General features: G+C 42.2%; 4 protein-coding genes across 10 annotated transcripts in view; 2 read left to right on the top strand and 2 right to left on the bottom strand.

The window, feature by feature from the left end:
- smad10a (SMAD family member 10a) overlaps positions 1–1,489 on the top strand; it is a 39,470-nt gene extending 37,981 nt beyond the window's left edge. For 5 of the 7 annotated variants that reach the window (XM_018695426.2, XM_018695425.2, XM_018695424.2 and 2 more), the window contains 3 exons: positions 71–188; positions 631–844; positions 918–1,489. The gene's annotated coding sequence lies outside the window, so the exon portion shown is untranslated. The remainder of the gene's footprint in view (positions 1–70; positions 189–630; positions 845–917) is intronic. The other 2 variants (XM_051078675.1, XM_051078685.1) reach the window with 2 other exon arrangements.
- LOC108896342 (uncharacterized) lies at positions 1,369–2,944 on the bottom strand. Its single transcript, XM_051078709.1, has 3 exons — positions 2,072–2,944; positions 1,784–1,984; positions 1,369–1,693 (listed from the first exon to the last, which is right to left on the bottom strand). The coding sequence occupies exons 1-3, from the start codon at positions 2,269–2,271 to the stop codon at positions 1,513–1,515; spliced, it is 582 nt and encodes a 193-aa protein (XP_050934666.1). The 5' UTR covers positions 2,272–2,944; the 3' UTR covers positions 1,369–1,512.
- Positions 2,945–5,956: 3,012 nt separating this feature from the next.
- pex11b (peroxisomal biogenesis factor 11 beta) lies at positions 5,957–10,581 on the top strand. The gene is made up of 4 exons (XM_018695423.2): positions 5,957–6,253; positions 7,304–7,419; positions 7,501–7,702; positions 8,427–10,581. Exons 1-4 carry the CDS (start codon positions 6,198–6,200, stop codon positions 8,830–8,832), a joined length of 780 nt encoding a protein of 259 aa, XP_018550939.1. The 5' UTR covers positions 5,957–6,197; the 3' UTR covers positions 8,833–10,581.
- Positions 10,582–10,669: 88 nt separating this feature from the next.
- Positions 10,670–19,228, bottom strand: ilf2 (interleukin enhancer binding factor 2). The gene is given in 17 exon segments (XM_018695422.2): positions 10,670–10,847; positions 11,365–11,528; positions 12,297–12,387; positions 12,556–12,670; positions 12,761–12,822; positions 12,974–13,030; positions 13,032–13,062; positions 13,159–13,237; positions 13,513–13,629; positions 14,394–14,459; positions 15,333–15,435; positions 15,971–16,048; positions 16,159–16,263; positions 17,608–17,650; positions 18,118–18,177; positions 18,608–18,800; positions 19,156–19,228. Coding segments are annotated over 15 exon segments (1,164 nt in total). The 5' UTR covers positions 18,613–18,800; positions 19,156–19,228; the 3' UTR covers positions 10,670–10,847; positions 11,365–11,376.
- Between the last annotated feature and the right edge of the window lie 346 nt (positions 19,229–19,574).

Below are 19,574 nucleotides of genomic sequence, written 5' to 3'. Positions count from 1 at the left end.
AAAAATAAGGAGGATATACAGTACATGCAGTTACATTTACTGGGATGATTATGCCTCTTTTTTATGTCAGCACAATGTTACAGGCAGCAGGCTGTCTGAGACACGTGACTTCTGTGGCAGAAAAGAAAGAAATTGACAGACTACCTCCAATGGTATATTATTGACTGCAACTCATCTGTAATTGACAGGTAAGATCATATTTTTAATGATGTACTTTTTTCCATATGAAATTTTTGTTTGAAATGCCTCATGGCATGTATATCTGTTATCAGTTAGTCACTGTGACAGAATTTGTGCCATGGTGCGTTACAACTGAACTGAGCCTATGTGATTGTCTGTCCCTCCATTCCCTGCCTTGTGCTAGTCTATAAATACTCATGCCACCCTGCCCTCTGTGTCATTCGTCCACGTGACTGTGTTTCTATGTGTAATTCGTGCAGTTTGTAATACTTAGCTTGCCATGTGCAAATCAAAAGAATGTTTTTTTTAAAGTAACACACAACCAGCCCCAAATGTACATTTCTTTAGGTGAATTGTAATTGTCAGGAAGAGAACCTCTAACATTCTTTAGATAATTTAAATGCAGTTGGCACTACACAGCAGTGAAACAGTGTTTGTGTTCACTTGTAGATTCAAAGATGGTCTTTCAGCCCTTCAGTTACTGGATGCACTACAGCAACACCCTTCTTTGCTGACCCCTGTCCTATGCCACTCTGAAAAGCGACTCACTGGCCTTGAACGTGAGAGACTCTTCAAACCTGACCTCAGCCCTTCAGGGATTAACAGGAGACTTGTTAAAATCAAACCTTGGCCTACTGGGCAGACTATCTGCTTGACTGTGAAGGTTTGTTTGTTTTTTTGGAAAATTTGGAAAACCACATTACTATGGTATATCTGAACATTTTTTTTCTTTGCAGAAGGCGGGACTACTGTGTCTGTGGAGGATGTTTTGATGCAACTGGGCTGACATCACTTGCCCCTTCTGGCTTGGAACCACTGTGGCAAATACATGTTCAAACTTGAAATTACCACTCCTAGATTCATACAGTGTGTTTAAGTCACAAATGGACTTTGGAATTAAAAATAGTCCAGGATTTGGCTGTTTATAAGCCATATGGCTGGATGACCCCTAGAGCCTGAACTCTAAAAATGTTGTTTTGTTCTTTGTTGCTGTTGTCATTGGTGCAGTTGCTTTTGTTAAAGAGGTTTTTATAATGTTAAAGTATGTGAGCATGTTTTTTTCTCAGTCAGTTGTTTTAGATCAATAATTCTCAAGCTGTGGTCTGTTTATGAATCACTGTTTTAGATTTAGAATGAAAAAACAAGTATTTCAAGAGATTTTGTTATCTTATAAAAAAAAGTAATAAATGCTCATTACTTTATTTTTATTCATATATATTTCCCCCTTTGACATAATGAAGCTGTGGGTGACAAATTCAGACACTTTGTGTACATGTTCCACCATTACAATAAACCTCTCTTCCATTCATAGCTGAGCAATGTCTTTTAGTTTCAGATACAGTTCAGTTGCAGACTGCCAGTACTCTGGCTTCTGAAACTGATTGTTCTCCATGGACAGTCCAAGTACTCCTGCATGTTTGCATCCCCACATGGAGCTCTTGCCAGGCGAGCCTCGGGAAAGACATCCAGTTCAGCCTTTTCAATTTTAAATCCACAGTCTCTAGAGCCAAATCTATGTTAAACAGAAGACATAATTATATTTATTTAACTTTAAGATAAAAGGAAAACAAGTACAGACATCAATCTATCACCAAAGTATTACCTGTGTGGTAAGTAGTAGAGCTCATTGGGCACTCCTCCTGGACATGATGCTGCTCTGGAGGGGCGGATCCTGTGACTGTGACACCAAGTCCTTCTGAATAACATCACCAAAGCAAATATCAGTAGACACTGATGTTCATGACTCATGTTGAAGTATCTGGCATCGCTAAGGTCTGCAAATAGCTCCATCCAGAACGGACCCCTATAGAAATCGATAAGATAATAAGTAAAAGTATAAGTATAAATCAAAGGTTACCCATGATTAAATGGCTTAATGAAGGCCTCTTACCTTTCTGAATATGGACCACCAGGACTTAATCCTCTGGTTGTTTGTGGATGAGCTATACATGTGGTTGGACACTCCAGATGGTGGTGGTCATTGTGGTGGTGGCGTAGGGTGCACTCAATTGCGGCCATGGTCCCGTTCTCCGTGCCACAATCAGTCCTTGGTCCACCCTCATGGGAATGACACCGAGGTTTCGCACACATGACAGAAAATAGTGAGCGATCACACTTGGGTCATTATTTGTTGGTCCACATGCAAGCCACAGCGCTTTACGTGAAAATCCATCGATACAGCCGGAAAGAGCCAAACCAAATGGCTTAAGTTTATCATAACCATCCGCGTGCCACATATAGTTCGATCCCATGGAGTGGTAGGTTCTTCTGATAAACCTTCTGCGTGCTCTCCGCTCGCACCCTCGAGGATTGAGGTCCCGGAGCAAATTCATCACGTGACCCTCTTCACGCGCAGATTGTACTTTTGTACCTGCAACATCGTGCGGTAGCCAAACAGCTGTCCAGGTCCACGACGTTCCAGTCGGATGGCCCTAATTGTGTTCCAAAAATGTTCCATTCAGTTTGCTTTTCAGAGACTTCAAGCTGATGTGAACACCGTGTAAACATGACATCATGTCCACGATTACAGCGTACGAGTGTCCCTCATCAAAATATTCTATGCACTTGCTGCAGCAAATCTGGTCCTTCCGTCTGGTCTGTGCCATTTAAAAACTCTAAAGACCGACCACACGAAAAACAAATCCGCGTTAAGCGCCTCATATGTTGTCCACAAAACGGGCAAAACATAACTCGATTGCTGTCCATCTTGGGTCACCATGAACTCCATCAACGACAACAACTCGTATTGGCCGCTCCTCGTCATCACTTCCGGTTCAACTTGGTACATTCCCTTTCCGGTTGATGTTACTTGTAATTTTTTTTTTAAAAACACTTTATTATCATATTAAAGACACTAACAAACAAACATGACATCATCCAAACATACAGCGAGACACAAGGAGTACATAATGAATATCACACAAAAAGCAGAGGAGAAAGAAAAAAAAAACCTATTGATATGAGGTATAATACTTTCCAAAAGATTGGATGTCTTGAAAGCTTTCTTATTCTTACTAATTTTACCTATAGAGTCATTAAAAGATTTGCACTCCATATAAAACAAAGATACATTTGGCTTGGCCTGGAGAAATCTAGCCTTATGGATGTGAAATTTACCCAAGAGACACAGCAATTTGATTACATTTTTTAACTTCCTCATTGTTACATTCAACATTTAAGAATAAGACCATATTTTCAGTAAAAGTGACCAAAACTTTATGATATTCCCAAATCAATAAAGATGATAGAGTCCAGAAGTTAGTAGAATAGGGACATCCATAAAACAAATGAGATAAAGACTCAATCTCTTTTTTGCAGAAGGAACATAAAGGAACATAAAGGGGACACATCAGGTCTAAATCTGTTCATGAATTCATTACAGGGATAATATCTATGTAAGATTTTAATATGTATTTCTTTAACTTTATTGGAGACAAAAAATCTATTAAATTCAGTCCAGATATTGTGACTGATTTCAGGAAACATCACTCTCCAACGATGAAATGAGTTTGGATACTGACTATGAACAGAAGTAAAAACTGATCTAATATGAGCATTGTTACATGAACATTCCTCAAGAACCTTTCCACCCAGCCACAGAGCAGGAACCATTCCTGAGAGAGGTGTGTACAGAACAGATGCTCTAATAAGAGACAACAAACTAGTAGGTATACTTTTGAGTACTCTGGAGTGCAAAGAGCGAGATAAGTCTAATCCTTTTCGTTGGGTGAATTCTTCATATGTAGCTAGGTCCCCGTTATCATTCAAAAGATCAAAGACAAACATAACCCCCTGATCGTACCAATCTTTAAAAAATAAGGTCTTATTCTTGTAAACAACATGTTGATTATTCCATAAGATACATGTGTGAGGAGAGAAGTTATGTTTGAAAGCAATTTTCCATGTGTCCAGGGCTTGTTTATGGAAGTCGGCAAGCTTAACAGGCAATTTACTTGAGGTAAAGTTATATGACAGCAAAAACTTTAAACCACCACATTTATTAAACAAAAAATTGTGAATAAAAAACCATGGCGCAATAGTATGTGCTAGACAATGTTTTATCCAGTTGATTTTGAATATACTGTTGATAGTTTGGAAGTCTAAGACATTAAGACCACCCTCTGAATATTGTCTGATAAGTGTTTTCCTCTTTATATTCTCATTTTTGTGTTTCCAAATAAATTTAAATAAGAGTGAATTAATAGCTGCACAGGTTTTGCGATCTACATATAAAGATAAAGCTGGGTACACTAATCTAGATAAACCTTCTGCCTTAGAAAGTAAAATTCGACCTATAATAGTAAGATCTCTCTGTAACCAGCAGTTAAAGATAGATTTAGACTTTTCAATTTTTGGCAGAAAGTTTTGAGAGATCCTCTCACTAACAGATTTGCTTCTTGTGATACCCAAGTATTTTACCTCTTTTTTCACCTTTATATCATCTATTGAGAGAATGTCAGAATCATGTACAGCCATTATTTCACATTTACTCTTATTAACAGCGAGGCCCGAGGCACCTGAAAACATATTTAAAACCTCTAAAACAACAGGGACTTGAAGTTCATTTTGGAGAAACAGACAGGTGTCATCAGCCAGCTGACTAATGGTATTTACTTGTAAATTTGTCTCGGCGTTTGTAAAAGTGTTTCGCGTCTTGTTAATTTGTTTTCTGAAATGTAAATTTGTTTCGGCACTTGTAAATGTGTTATGGTAATGTAATTGTGTTTTATGATGTGTAGAAATGTTTTCTAAAATGTAAATTTGTCTCAAGCTTTGTAAAAGTGTTTCACATTTTGTAATGTTGGTTTGCACCTCCCTGAGGTCAACAGGTCAAGCTGCAACAGCTCCATCTGCTGGATCAAGGAACAAACTACTTAAAAATGGTGAAGTAGGAGACTTAGACTGCAAGATTGACTATGCCTTCACACGCACACGCTTCAACAAAAACTCACAGTTTTCGCAGTAAGTGATCGTGAAGACCTTAAGGCTGTCCTGACAACATCTGAAGTGAATCCGCTCACCCCTCTAGAAACTGCACATCACACTATAAAATATGTCATTTCCTGTTCTCAGTAGGTGGCACTACAACAATTGTATGAATATTGACATATGGATGTGTGCAGTTAGGGACCATTAACAATACTGTAAAGTTTGATGCAGTTTGGACAAAGTATGGCTGAGTATGGACAGCAAGTTTAATGCATCTTCCTGTTTCATGGCGAGTCCTCGAACTTTGAGGAGCCAGAACGGGCACGCCCCTTCAACGAAAACTCAAAAGCTTCGCAATTTAACATCGTCTACGTCGTAATAACAGTATTAAGTTTTGAAGTCAATTGGATAAAGCGTCTAGAATGGTTGTAGAAACTCCCGACCCCTGGAGATGGGTTTAGAATATGGCTCCAATTGACTTTTTGTGTGTCTTGGGATGTTAAATATGGGTGCAAATTTTCACATTTTTAAGCGCAACAGGCTTCAGGGGCTGGTCCGTAGATGGCGCTATCGAGCTATTTTGCCATGCCCGTGCTCAAGAGCCTTAATTATGTAGTTTTTCGGCCCGCCGGTGGCGCCTGGAAATTTTCATGAGTTTTCGTGCATGTTTAGGCCCGCAAAAAGCCGACTAAAGAGGCGGAAAAAGAAGAAAAAATTAAAATAAAATAAACCGAACGAAAACAATAGGGTCCTTGCAACTCGTTGCTCGGGCCCTAATAAAGAGGAACGGAGAAGCAGGCAGAGAAAGAAGACGGTGTTGCGCACTCCGGTACAGCAGGTGGCGGCAGCACTGGTTTGTAGCTCGGTGTCAAAGGAAGAAGAGGGTAGAGGGATGCGGATATGCGTGAGACTGGGCAGAGATGGTGGACCTCTTGCTGGATTAAAAGAGTCCTCAGAACATTAGTTTTGACGACATCACCTCCAGCACAGCAACAGCTAGCTACCAGCTAGCCGCTAACCAGCGCCAGTGAACGCCACTTCACGTAAACTACTGAGCTGTCGTCACAGTCTAAGAACAAGGAACCAGTATGGACTCGTGGGTCCGCTTTACCGCCCAGAGCCAGGCCAAGGAGCGTGTCATTAGGTAAAGTGACAGACTTGATCCAGCACACTGACCAGGACACTGAGCTGCTGCTGAGCACTTTAACTAAACCGGTCAAAGGGTAAAGGGACCGTGTCGCACTTCGGTTACCATGGAAACTGATGGTCACAGATAAATCGGGGATCCCCTCTTTACGCGTGACTAGCTTGTCCAGATCACATTGGTGGGGATTCGACGTCAATCTGGATACTGTGGTTCTTCAAAGCCGTTGTCATAGCAACATATTCTCAAGGTGTAAGGTGCAGCTGACTGAGCGCTGGCTAGATCAGGCCCAAGAGCTTCTGGGGTGAACCACATACACAGGTGTCTGGCTCTGCCACGTTCCTAGTGGCAGTGTTGATGTATTTCTGGTTTAATTTCTGGTTGGGAATCTGCCAGTTACTGAGAATGCCTCCTGATCTGTCGGTGTGTTACAGTTTTAGCTAGCTTGTGTATTATATTCTTAATGACATATCCAGTTTGTACACTCAATAAGAATGGAGAATTCAAGGAGTAAAAAAACTCTGCTCAAAAATTGGGACTGCTAAAGACAAGTTGAGCCAGGACATGTGATGTTTGAGCTGACATTAAAAGCCTTATTCAGTGATGTGCTGAATGTAGCTCATGCTTTTGGAGAGACTTTCTGAAGCTTTCATTTTCACAGCAGGTTCATTATCATCAGCACCACATATTCCATCAGAGAGAAGCTTTACATTGTAACCTGCTGGTACTGGTGGTCTGATGCTGTGTTTGGAACACTCAGTACTACCATCTGATCTACTCACTACCATCATCAGATGGTAGTATTGTTTTAACACAAACACATAAGCAAAGCAACAGTCTTGTTATTGTTTTGTAGCTGAGACTGGAATGCATTGTGTACAGGAGTGCTCTGATGGAGAAACTCTGTAATGGAGACACTCTGTGGACACTGTTTGTCTCTCTACCTCTGCTTCTCACAATAATTGTGTTTTCCAGAAAGAGCCCTCTGATCAGCCTAATGACCGTGTGTGTGTGTGTGTGTGTGTGTGTGTGTGTGTTGTGCACTCACAGGGCTGCTCAGTATGCCTGCACTCTCCTTGGCTACACACTTCAGAAGGGCGGGGCAGCGGCTGAACTCCGCAAATCCATCAGTCAGCTGGAGGCACACATGAGCCTGACGAGAAAGTGTGAGTGAGGTGTCCACTTGAGTTTGTTCTCCAAACATCAGAGCTGAAGGAGTGTGACTGATGTGTGTTTCTGTCCCACAGTGTTGCGCCTGGGAAACTCTGTGGAGGCATTGGAGGCTGCCAAGAGGGCCATACACCTTTCTGACAGCGTGCTGAGGCTGTGCCTGACTATCAGCCACCTCAACAGAGCCATGTACTTTGCCTGTGACAATGTTGTGTGGGCTGGAAAAACAGGCCTCATCTCCAAACTGGATCAGCACAAATGGAGTCAGAGATCTTTCAGGTGGGCAAGCTTTTTTTTCTTATCTACATTTACCTTGTGATGACAAATTCATCTCTGATTTTTTTTTTCACAGACAAATGTGACCTTAAACTGAAGGCTGATTTTAACCTTCAGCTGCTGCCGCTCTGGGTTTATCTATGCACAGTGTGCTCTAGGGTCACTCAGTTGGTTTGTGCCCGGTCTGTTTCAGACAACACAGTTTTAAACCTGACCGAGCTAATGACTGAGCCCCTGGTTAAGGAATGCTAACAGACCCCACCAACACACTGATATGTGTGGTGTGTTGCTTTTGACAGTTAAACCAAAGCAGCGCCATTTTAGTTGATCGCCATTGTTTTCCGTTTGCAGCAGCTTTGTATCCAATAGTTTCTGTGGAAGTGACAGACTGTTCTTCACCTGATACATATATATATATATATATACATATATATATATATATATATATATATATACATATATATATATATATATATATATATAGTGTCAGGTGAGAGTTTGAGTTTGTGCTTGTGAACCATCTGGTTCTTTAGTGCAAGAAGCAGGGTTAATGAGGACCCTGATGTAATGCACAGCTTCCTCTTCAATTCGACATAGAGAAATGCTGCATGTGCACTTGAATGTAATGACTGAGTCATTTTCATGTGGAACCCAGTGAGTTAGACCCACAGTTGAACTTTAGCATCTTAAATCCAGTTCATGCTAAGTGTGTGTTTGAACCCTGCAGGTACTACCTCTTTGCTCTGATCCTAAACCTGACTCGAGATGTGTACGAGCTCCGGCTCCTCATGGAGTGTGAAGCACGTTACAGAGCCGCCAAATCCCCACCTTCCCCCTACCCTGGCACCACCCTGGCCGATGACCACCTGTCCTCCCCAGTCCCTCCAGCCACTGTGGCCTTGCCTGTCATGTCGGTGTGGCTCCGCAGACAGCTCCACCTGCTGGTGACGGTGCTGTACAGCAACCCGCCACTGCTCTTGGACCTACTGAAGAACAGCTGTGATATCTTTATCCCTCTGGACCGGCTGGGGATTTACCCTACAGGGTCAGGGTTTGTTGGGGCCTGTGGCCTGGCCTCCTCTGTCCTCTCCATCCTCACCATGGTCCACCCCTGGCTCAAACTCAAGCCATGAACCCAGATACTCTGAAGTGGTCCACTTGAGGGGCCACAAGGAGGACTGAGATCACAGTCTAACGGGTAAACACACTGTAAAGATGGCACATTCTGGAATAGCAGCAAGACATCCAGATCCTACCATCTGACAGGTTGCATCCATGAGGACCACTGTAACCCCGAGGAGATTCTTTCACACTGCTTAACACCTCACAGCCCCGCACTGACCTGCATGTCTGAACTAATTAGTAGAAGCTGTGCTTCAGATGGCTCCATACAGTGCTGTGTAGTGCTGTTCCAGAAAGCCCACTTGTCCTCATTGTGTCCCACTCACATAAAGCTAACGGTCATTCAGCCACACATGCAGTTCTGTATGGGAGGAGTGTTGAAAATGCAAACTGTCCACATGGTGGGAAGTCTTAGCGGTTCATTTAGTCCAATAGATAGATGCTGACAGAAACCAAACCACGGTCCTTCAGGGAGAGGGTCATCATTCATGGTCCATCACAGTCTGAAGAGCAGCTGTTGTCAGCAGCACGCCACACGTGATCATTCTCTCTATCCATTGCTGTCTGCCCAGTGATAGGGTCATATTAGACAAAATAACTTTGACATTGCAAGATACCTTCTTTCAGTCTAAATGAATCATGTTTTTGTTCATTTCCACTGGCCTGAAACCACCATTTACACCCAATGAGTTTGCATTTTCAACACTCTTGATGTATTTACATTGTTTGAGCCGTCTGGAGTCCTAGAACACAGATGCAGGAACATGGTGAGGAGAAACTGCAACCTGACAGCATTTCTGGATTGATCCTTAACGGCTGTGAGATTGTGATGTGTTGCACATGTGACACCACCCAGCTGTGACATAGTGATGCACTGATATCAGCTTTTTCATGTAGCACCACTGTCTCAGTCAGCGAGATGTGGAGTGAGAGTTTGCAGGGGTCTTTCCTCATGTTACACTGAGATACCTGGAGTCTGATTATTGCTGACTTGGGTTGAGTAGATCCCTCTTTCTGTTTGGAACTATATATGAATCTATGTAAGCAAGCTACACTGTCTGATCACCATCCACTGTACTGGCCTCAGAGATGTTTCTGTATTCCTCCTGACACTGCAGCTTACCCTCATTTATAGTAGATAAGTCAAACAGTGGCATCTAAGAGTAAAACACAATGACCACTCACTAACTGATCCTTGGACTGAGCATTGAATTCTCCTGCCCTGCTGCAAAGTCAGTGTCTTGAGAATAAAGTCAAGAATCATATTTTGTCTCAGGATCCTGTCACTGGTCTTTACTAAATTTGAAACTCTGGGCCCTTCTCAGATCAGAGTAACCGATGTGCTGTACCTAAGTCCTACTATTGCTTCCTTTTTATCAGGTTGTCCCTTTGTTAAGGGAGTGTTAAATCTGAAAAAGAAAGTTACTGTGTTTCAGGTACAGGCCTATTGACAGATAAGCAAGGGACACATTTCTAATTAGAGCAAATGCCCGTTTTCTAACATAGAATCACAGCCTGTATTTTTGTTACCATCCTGACTGGACTGAATTATCGAATGCTAGTTTTCATTAGTTTTCACACGAGATGAAGCCAAAATGTATTTGCAGAACCATTCATGTCCTCCATATCACATGTATCCAAATGTGTCAGAAACAGTCTACATATTTGTGTACTCAGATCCAACCTGTTTATTTCCACCTGTGTGATTTGGCTGATGAGGTAAACTGCTACCTGCAATAAAGAGCATGTGTGTGGCTGAACTGGTTTTTTTTTTTTTTTTTTTTTAAAGTACTTTCAGGTCCGACTCTTCATTATCTGCGCTCACCTTGACACAAATAACAAAATAACTAAATTAAAAAAAGGTTTATTAACTATTACCAAGAGGAAATACAAACAAAAGCAAAGTAAAAACATGACAAAAAAACTGAGAGCAGTCCTTTTTCTGAGCACATCAGGGGATCAGTTGCTGTCAGGTGGAACACTTCCTGCTGGTGTCTGTGTCCAGGAGGGACTTTCCCAATACTGGCTGTGGAGAGAGAGTAGTGTGGCAAGTGTTTTTATGAGGACTGTACATTTCAAAATAAGAATATGAACCTATGATGGCAAGTTTACTTCACTTGCTACTGTGCTGTGGTGGTTGTTGTCTAAAGCTCAGCGGCACACTAAAAAAACTACACAGTTTGCATTTGTAAATACATTTTTTTTTTTAAATTCTCTTTAAAGGGAATTCAAAATTCATGTTCATCGAGTGTTTCTTCTGTGGAAACCCATGTTTACACTGAGCAGCTGTCCACACAACTACTCCGACTGATAACACGAAAGCAACACAAGTGTCTGCTTAGGACGATGTCAAACTGACCTCTCTAATGAAGGAAAAAACTAGCTCAGTGTGCTTTTATGGTCATGTTGTTAGAACAAATGATTTTTCAAGAGAAAACTCTTAGCTAATGCTTGGCAGAGCACACACTCACACACACACACCAATTAATATTACATCAAATATGGAAGTGCTGAATGCTGGAACAATGTGGAGACACTCAAACCTGAACTCCTCATCACTCCTGGGTCTCCATACTCTCATCCTCTCCATCTCCACCCTCCTCCAGAGCTTCATCTTCCTCCTCTTTCCTCTCTGGAGGTTTCTCATAGGCCTTCTCTGAGGGGGTGACGATCACACCGTCCCATGTCGACATCTCGGTTGCCAGGTCTGCAACAACAGAGTATTGGGGGCTGCAGGTTGATATTTGGGGCACATAAGGTGATCTTCCACTAACACCTACTCGACTCTACTTGGCTTTTAGAGTTTTCCATTAGGTGGTAGCACCTGGTACCAGGTACTTTTTTAGTACCTACTCAGCAGGGGATTAAAAGCGAGCTGAGTCAAGGCGAAAATGTGATGTCAACAGACTGCAGGCCACTGATTGGCCAGGGAGTGATGTAACTGAATGACTCCTTCACAAGAATCAAACCCGCCATTTTTAAAACCCGTCAACAGAGACAGCACATACAAATGACATCATGTGAGTTGTGGGCCACCTTGCTATGACGACCCCAGCCCACGTTGAGGTGGTACTCAACTGTAATGGAAAACGACTGAAGCGGGGTAGAGGGGGGTTGTGCTAAAACTCTGTAATGGGAAAGCAGCATCAATGCATTTCGCTACCTGTAGAGCTGACTGTGAGTAGTCAGTGTTGCATGTTATCACTTCTACTAGCTGCTGTTTGTGTGACACATCTCCCAGTGTTAGCTGCTAAGCTGCCGGAGTCAACAGATGTCTCGGAGAGGTGGTGTGTAGGAAACGCTTTGGAAATGCAAGGATAAGTGTTGCATATATATTCACCTGTAAAAAGTATTCTTACCAATTTCCTGAAAGCTGCTTTATTTCTGAATGCCCATATATAAAATGGCAGTGAGTGCTGCTGGAAACAGGACACCTGTCTTTTGTGAGTCATAGTGAAGAATGAGATTATCTTACAGCTGGCATCTCCCTCCAGGCCAAGGATCTTCCTGTAACCGCCATGAGAGAGCACTCTCACCAGTGTCTGAGCTGTGAAACACACCATGTCCTGCACAAATGCACACAAACTCAACATTATCACACCGCCATCAAGTTCACTATTTTGTCATTCAGACATCTGCTGAGATCCATGCAGGATTTTTGAGGACATACAGATTTGTGTGATAGTTAGAAGGCATGTTAGAGCACTACAATCCAGGAGCAGTTTAAGACATACTTGCTGTTCCAGAGTCATGACTGTATGCACTCTGAAGTTTCCACTCTCACAGGGGTCAGTGATGCCCACAGAGCCAGGCAGAAAAAGACCAGCAGCCAGCATCTGCAGGCAGCGCCTTCAAAACAATCCAAAAGGCCAACACAACGCTCAGTGTCCCATCTGTAGTGACTGTACAGAAATGAAACCCGAGGAAAAGGGAACCAACCTGTAGGCCACGTTCAGGGACAGGGGCTGCCTGGATGGGTTGTTCATCACTGCAGAGTGGCCCTGGAACAAAATGGACACCACTCACTGATGGACTAAATGTACCCAGTAAACCATTCAAAGTTTGAGATGTACATGCAGTCACACACTTATGTTTTTTACTCTTGGCATGTTGTGTGGTCAAATGTCACAACTTAGGGACTTGTGGTCTTACCAGCAGGTCCAGGATCCAGGGAGTGAGGGGTTCAAAACCAGGAAAGCGCAGCCTCAGGATCTTTCAGTAGGCGGATCAGGACTTTGACCCTGAAGATGACGTTAAAGAATGCAGTAAGTTAAGATGGGCCTATCATGTGGTCTTAGAGATGCATGAATTAGATCTGGTGACAGAGAATTCCTCACGTTGACTGAGAGGCGTTTTCCTCAAACCAGCGGGCATGGCGAATGGCAGCAAGAGCACTCTGCAGCACCTTGATGTCCACTGAAGAAATAACAAAAATAAAGTGAACCTTGGCATCCCAGGCTAAATCCCAACCCTGGCTCATAGTCAACACCCCAACCCCTTGACTTTTGTTAACAGCGTAGGAGGTGATATTCTGCTTTGGTTGCTATGTAGGTATTACAGTTTCGGAACCAAAAGAGCTAGAATAAAATAATCTGATGCATGGACTGCAACCTGCAGGATTCCAAAATCACACTCAGCATGTAGAGTGTAACTTTGTGTTTGTGTGTAGTGGACAGTGTGTAAACTCATACAGTGCAGCTCAGGGTCCAGCTTGCGTAGGTTGGGAGGGACGGTGGTTATGAGGATCTTGACAGTAGCATCAGCTGAACTGATCTCAAAGCCAGTCTCATTGGTCAACATGGAAAGCACTGAAACCAGCAGATATACAGTCAGATTAACAATCACTCAAAGCTTGAGAAATACAAAGTCCAACTGGCCTGGGCTATTCACAGAACATCCTACCACTAAACTAGGTCACAGAGTTAGATTAAATAAACAAGTGCAGTGTTTGAATCCTGAGTTTAATGAAAACTAATATAGAAGTTAAACCAACCAAACTGCATACAGTCCTTCTGAGGCTCATTAAACATCTGCTAGATGAACTAGTCACAGTAGGTGTTAGAGGTAATCTCTTACACCCCATTCAAACCAACACAGTAACACAAAGTCACTGTATCTGTACGGGTCAACCAGCGTCAGCTGATCATCTTCTCCAGCGGGGTCAGACCGCTTTGGTGAACTGGTGTTGTTACCAGGAATGAAAATGAAATGATACCGACTTTAAGTATCATTCAACTGACCAACCAAAACCGAGAAGAGAGTGAGAAATAGAGTTCACGTGGGCAATCAAGAGAATGCGAGAGTGCAGCTTTTCAGACAGAGGGGTGGAACTGAAACGTAGCTTTCATTTAGTCAATCACTCTCAAGTTGATCAGTTAAGTATTTGCAACTACACTGCAGACTAGAGTTTCTGCTGACAGTGAGAAGCAGGGTAACAGCTGTTTCAGTAATGGGTCCAGACCACGTCGTAGGTAGGCCCACTGAGGGGAATTACATTCCACTGTTCAATTTAAAGCAGACATGGATTTATTCCAACTTTCCTTGAACCTGGCTCACTCCCTCAGTGTGTTACCTTCAGTAGGATCCTGTGTACGAAGGGTCTCCACTACTTTGTTGCCCAGAGCAGCAACTGCCTCCACTGTAAAAAAACAACAAAATCATCATCCTCCAACATTACACAGATGAAATTTCTAAGAGCTGGGCCATCAATGAAACGCACCACCTTGAAGATTTGAAAATATTTTACCATATGTCCTCTGGGGAAAAAAAGAAAAAGAAAAAAAAGAAAGGATCTTGCTTTGAAAATGTATTATTACAGCCACAACTCAACTTTTTTACTCAAGTAATTAACAAAAATCAAACAGTGACACTGGATCAGTTCTCATAACACTGTTCTGTTGTAATAAAATGAAGGTGATGTGTTTTCATTGTGTATTTTGTCAGCCAGACATTTGACTGCCAGCTCATAGACAGATCCATGAGTCTGTAACATGAAACAATATGTTACCATTCACAATAACCAACTCAAGACTGACAGGATATTGTATTAAATCTCAGTATTCTTGCTACTTATCAAAATGTGTCTGTTGATAACTGAAAACTATCAAAGACGGAAAGCTAGCATCAAATGTCTGGTCAGATTTACAGTCTTGTTCAATCACATAGTTCCCAAAATTAATAAGAATTTTGCCAGTTGTGTTAAGAAATTTAAGACTCTTTGGCTTTTTTTTTTTTTTTTTTTTTTTTTAATGGAAAAAAGGGATTTTCTTCATGTTTACTCAAAGAATTATTTTGATATCTACACTGAACCTATCATATCAGTAGTACTGCCCAACCCTGGAATGGGACCAGGTTGCCAGTTTAATTGTAAAATGGCCCTGGCAAAAAAGGACTGCTACATTTAAAGCCTTAAAGACTCAGCGGTAGTAGGAACACTAGCAGCAGTATTCTTTCAAGTTACAGTTTGGACTGTTACACTGATAGCAGACATGACTTCCTAGTCATCACTCACATGTAGGGAGGATCTTGAGGATTACAACCAGGTCAGCAACATTGTGTCCTGTTGTCATGGTGCCCTTCTTGTAGGAGCCAACCTGACGCACCTCTTCAATTTGCTATGAAGAGGCACAGGTACAAAATGATTAAAATGTAATGCACTAATATCATTAAGCAGATTATATTACTCACAGAACTCGCAGATTTGGCCAACCAGAAATTAAGTCTGCAAATATTTATACTGAACTACAGTTTGACCCCAAGTTGTGTTCATACTTAATCTACAGTCAATGTGTTTATTCAAATAGTGCGGTAAAGTTTTCAAAACTGGTAAAAATGGATTAATATTCCACCAATCAGGACTGCCGTCTGCAAAGATGTTTTCAGATTTACAGATTATAACCATGACTCCTCAGTGAACTGTCTCCTTGGTTCACACTGATACAGTCATTTAAATAAAATAACATCAATTTTGTAAGAAAGTGAAAATATTCAACAATAAGAAGCTAATTAGGCCTAAAAAAATGTAATCATGTTTATCTGAAAGTCCAGCCCCCACAGCGTCTGCTTAGTAAAATTCTTGCCCTTAGACAAATGTATTTGATGACCCCTGTTATACAGCTACTGTGTGTAATGACATGGTAAATGACTCACCACTTCAAAGTTGCCCGGTGCAACAATCAGGTTGTCAATGACATTATTGATCTTTGTGACCAGGGACAGGATGGAGGACTAAATGCAGGAAGAGAGAATATACAAGGTTTTTGTCAGTGTACGTAAAGAGCACACTGTGTTCACAAAAAAAAATAAAAAATAAAAAAAATCGCTGTGTGAGGACTGACCTGCTCTGCTGGTGTGGGGCTCAGGTCCTGGTTTCTCTTCAGCAGACACTCACTGAAAGCAGTCTCATCAGATGCTGGCTTCACTCTGGGGAAGGCCATCTCACACTTGTGACAAACAACAGTCTGCTTCAATATTCACATTGCTGCTACTTTAACTGTGGCAGTTTTATTGGAACATAGTCTCCTCAACTGCCTGATAATAGGATGGATAGAGATTTGATCTATTTACTGCAAATTCTACTCTTAGTAGCAAAGAAAATGCTAACTATTTTCTGGTTGAAATCACAGGCTCCCAGTATAAACCCAGTGAGAGACAAGGTATAAAAGATCTTTACTATCTTTACATCTTTTATTTTCTTAATTTGATTTATTCTATTGTCTTGACTTTCATTTCATTTGTGTACATCTCCATGTATGTTATATATGTTTATATGTGTTAAATAAATGAAATGTTTTTAAAAATCACATTAAATAACAGTCTTAAGTACTAAAGTTGAAAGTTCACTTCAGACCTGGCAACACCCTTAGACAGACACTGGTTCATCCCAAGAACAAGACTCCCAAGCACAAGTTGAGTAACCTTGTGTACGCTGTACAATGCAGGAAGAAATGCTGAGACCTGTACATAGGCGAAGCCAAACAACCACTCCACAAGTGCATGGCACAACAGTGGAGAGCCAGCTCATCAGGGCAAGACTCAGCAATTCATTTACATCTGAGGGAGAAGGGACTCTCATTCGAGGTCCACATCTTGGACAGAGAGGACAGATGGTTTGAGAGAGTAATAGAGGCCATCTATGTCCACTTGGAATGTCCATCTCTAAATCAGAGGTGGTAGCTTACGACACCAACTTTCCACCACCTACAATGCAGTCCTGAGATCCTTACCCAGGAGACTTAACCCCCATTCACACCTGGGCTCATGTGACCCTAATGACTGGGTGGGTCAATGACTCACATAACCACCCCCAGAGGTTAAATACCTGGGACTCCCCAACCAGTTTTCAGAACAGAGGAGCCTTTCGGATGGGTGTAACATCTTCAAGAACCTAAAAGAAGTCCAGTTGCCTTCAACTTCAGCACTTAAAACTACCATGACCTGGATGACTGAGAACCTTCACAGACACACATTAAATAATCACGGTCTGCGGTCAATACATAAAAAAGGTGATTTCAGGACTTTTGCTGGATTTCTGTTCAGTCAAACTGCTGCTATGTGTAAAATTACCACATCAAAGTCTGATGATTTTTTGTCAACAGGACCTTTAGGAGCATCATTTAGGAGGACTCCTTGTGGTAAGGTCCTTTGTGAATATGGCTTGTGGACAGTCTAACACTGGTTACAGGTGCAACAAAGCATATGTCTAACTACATACAACCACATCCCAACCAAGTGATGCTATCAACAGACTGAAACTGAGTGTGAAGTGAAACACTTTTTTAACTCACCACGTAAAAATCAAATGGGATGTGTGGGACAAATGGACGGTACCTAAATAGGAATGAAGAAAGATAAACAGTTTGTAGTCTTGAAATAATGACCTCGACATTAATATACGAAAGATATCTGATGCACACTCTGGACCACAAGTTGGACATTGCACATTTTTGTTCCTCGTATCTGTATGATTTTATGCATTGCACTGCTGCCACATGATTGGTTGATTGGACAATTGCATAAATAAGACGCTGTACATGTGCTTAGTAAGTGTATGCTTTCAGCAATAGGGTTGTATTCATTGGTGATTAATGAGTAATACCACCAAGGCCTCTTTAAACTCGGAACAGGGGATTGCTATGAATGATTTCAGAGACGCGCAAGAAATCAGGACACTGTGCAGTCTGAGGGAACCATGACCATGACCCCCCTACACTGACAACGGCGCTAAGTTTCTGAGTCATCATGCATTCACGATGTTGATACAAACAAGCGAACAGCTGCTTGAGGGCTGAACTCACCCCTGGACCAGTCCTCCACGGGACCCGAAGCGGCCTCCCCGGCCCCTGCCGCGGTCCCCTCTGAAAAAAGTGGCGTAAAACAGTTACATGTGGCGACTTAGCTTAAGCGCTAGTTACGATTTGATCTCATATACAACATGAATGCTATGTTGCTAACTCAGCTGCTAGGCTCCCATAGAGTCGGTCCATTCATTCATTTGTATATTTGGCTACGCGATTCTAGCTAACGTTAACATACCAAAGTTGTTAAATAACGTAGAACAAGGTAAAAGACCCTCGGCATTTCAGAGATAACACACCGAACACGCATCTCATCTGGAGGAATGATTTATGAGTTTTCTACCTCGCTAACGTGTTAGTGTGCAGTGTTCAAACAATGCACGCCGCTAGCTTACTAGCACAGGGGCTTCTGTTAGCTAACGTCAACACTCTGATCACAGAAAACTGTAAAACATGATTCAATTCAGCCCCGTTATTAGAAGACAATTACCTCATTGCGTACGACGTTTTGACGATTAAATGCGAATGTTTTCGGAGAACTGTTCACCGTCCCTCAATGGACCTGCAGCTGCTGCTTCCTCCCCTTCTTCTTCGTTGGTTGTTGCTGACGGCTGTCGCTCCGCGTATTGGGTACATTACCGCCACCCTGTGCTCCTGACTGTGGATTCCGGACGCAGACCCACCTGTGTAATTAAACCAAACAAGCGTCCACTGCCTGATCTATGTAATCTGGTTTATATGTTTTTCTGATAAGGTCTCGACTGCCTGATGCATCAAGTGTCTTTCTAGCTCATACTCATTCGAAACGATGAGCACATTCACAGCAGACTAAACCTGACAATGTTCAAGTAAATCTGTGGGATGCTTTCCTATTATCTTTAGTCTGCTATTTACATACCCAGCCCCTTTACCAACCTCTTGCCATCCCAGCCACTGCCACTCTCCCCTCCCCATTCAACTACCATCCTCAGCCTACATCATCCTCTGTTCTGTATTCTGCTTTTTGGGTCCAACTTTGAACTAACCCAGATAGCATACCCAGATAGCAGCTGACACCGTGTTGGATCCGTCCACAAGTCGCCAGATTCGCAAAGCAGTCACGCCCGCTGAGCGCCTGTGTACCAATTGTGGCTGTGACCGTCAGGCTGACAGTCTAAATGATTGGTTAGGGGCTGTTAAGGGGCAGAGTGCGCAGACCAAACGCGCCATGATCTTAAATTTAACAGTCAGCGCGTGACATCACAGCGGTGAGCTGCAGAAAGTTGGACCCCCTGATTTTAACAACAGCATCATGAAGAGTGGAAAATGTTAAAAGTAAGTGCTTCATTTAACATAATACTCGCTATGACTGTTATCGGCATGTTTTGTTTTGTTTTTTTCATTCTTGGGCCCTCGTTAAAGTTATTTATGACAGACCATTTGGCAGTTCTAGCGTTAGCTAACGTTAAAGTAAGTAA

This window comes from Lates calcarifer, linkage group LG3 (assembly GCF_001640805.2).
Source record: "Lates calcarifer isolate ASB-BC8 linkage group LG3, TLL_Latcal_v3, whole genome shotgun sequence".
NCBI classification, from domain to species: Eukaryota; Metazoa; Chordata; class Actinopteri; family Centropomidae; genus Lates; species Lates calcarifer.
The sequence above is the reverse complement of the archived record's forward strand: the minus strand, read 5'-3'. Positions and strand labels throughout refer to the sequence as shown.

What these genes read in the sequence shown, in the direction of transcription:
- LOC108896342 (XM_051078709.1), bottom strand. Translation starts at nt 2,271, where the DNA reads ATGTGTGCGAAACCTCGGTGTCATTCCCATGAGGGTGGACCAAGGACT. An exon ending in GGTGGTCCATATTCAGAAAG is followed by an intron (nt 1,985 to 2,071) that starts GTAAGAGGCCTT and finishes CGATTTCTATAG; the next exon opens with GGGTCCGTTCTGGATGGAGC. An exon ending in CTCTACTACTTACCACACAG is followed by an intron (nt 1,694 to 1,783) that starts GTAATACTTTGG and finishes TGTTTAACATAG; the next exon opens with ATTTGGCTCTAGAGACTGTG.
- pex11b (XM_018695423.2), top strand. Translation starts at nt 6,198, where the DNA reads ATGGACTCGTGGGTCCGCTTTACCGCCCAGAGCCAGGCCAAGGAGCGT. An exon ending in GCCAAGGAGCGTGTCATTAG is followed by an intron (nt 6,254 to 7,303) that starts GTAAAGTGACAG and finishes GTGCACTCACAG; the next exon opens with GGCTGCTCAGTATGCCTGCA. An exon ending in TGGAGTCAGAGATCTTTCAG is followed by an intron (nt 7,703 to 8,426) that starts GTGGGCAAGCTT and finishes TGAACCCTGCAG; the next exon opens with GTACTACCTCTTTGCTCTGA.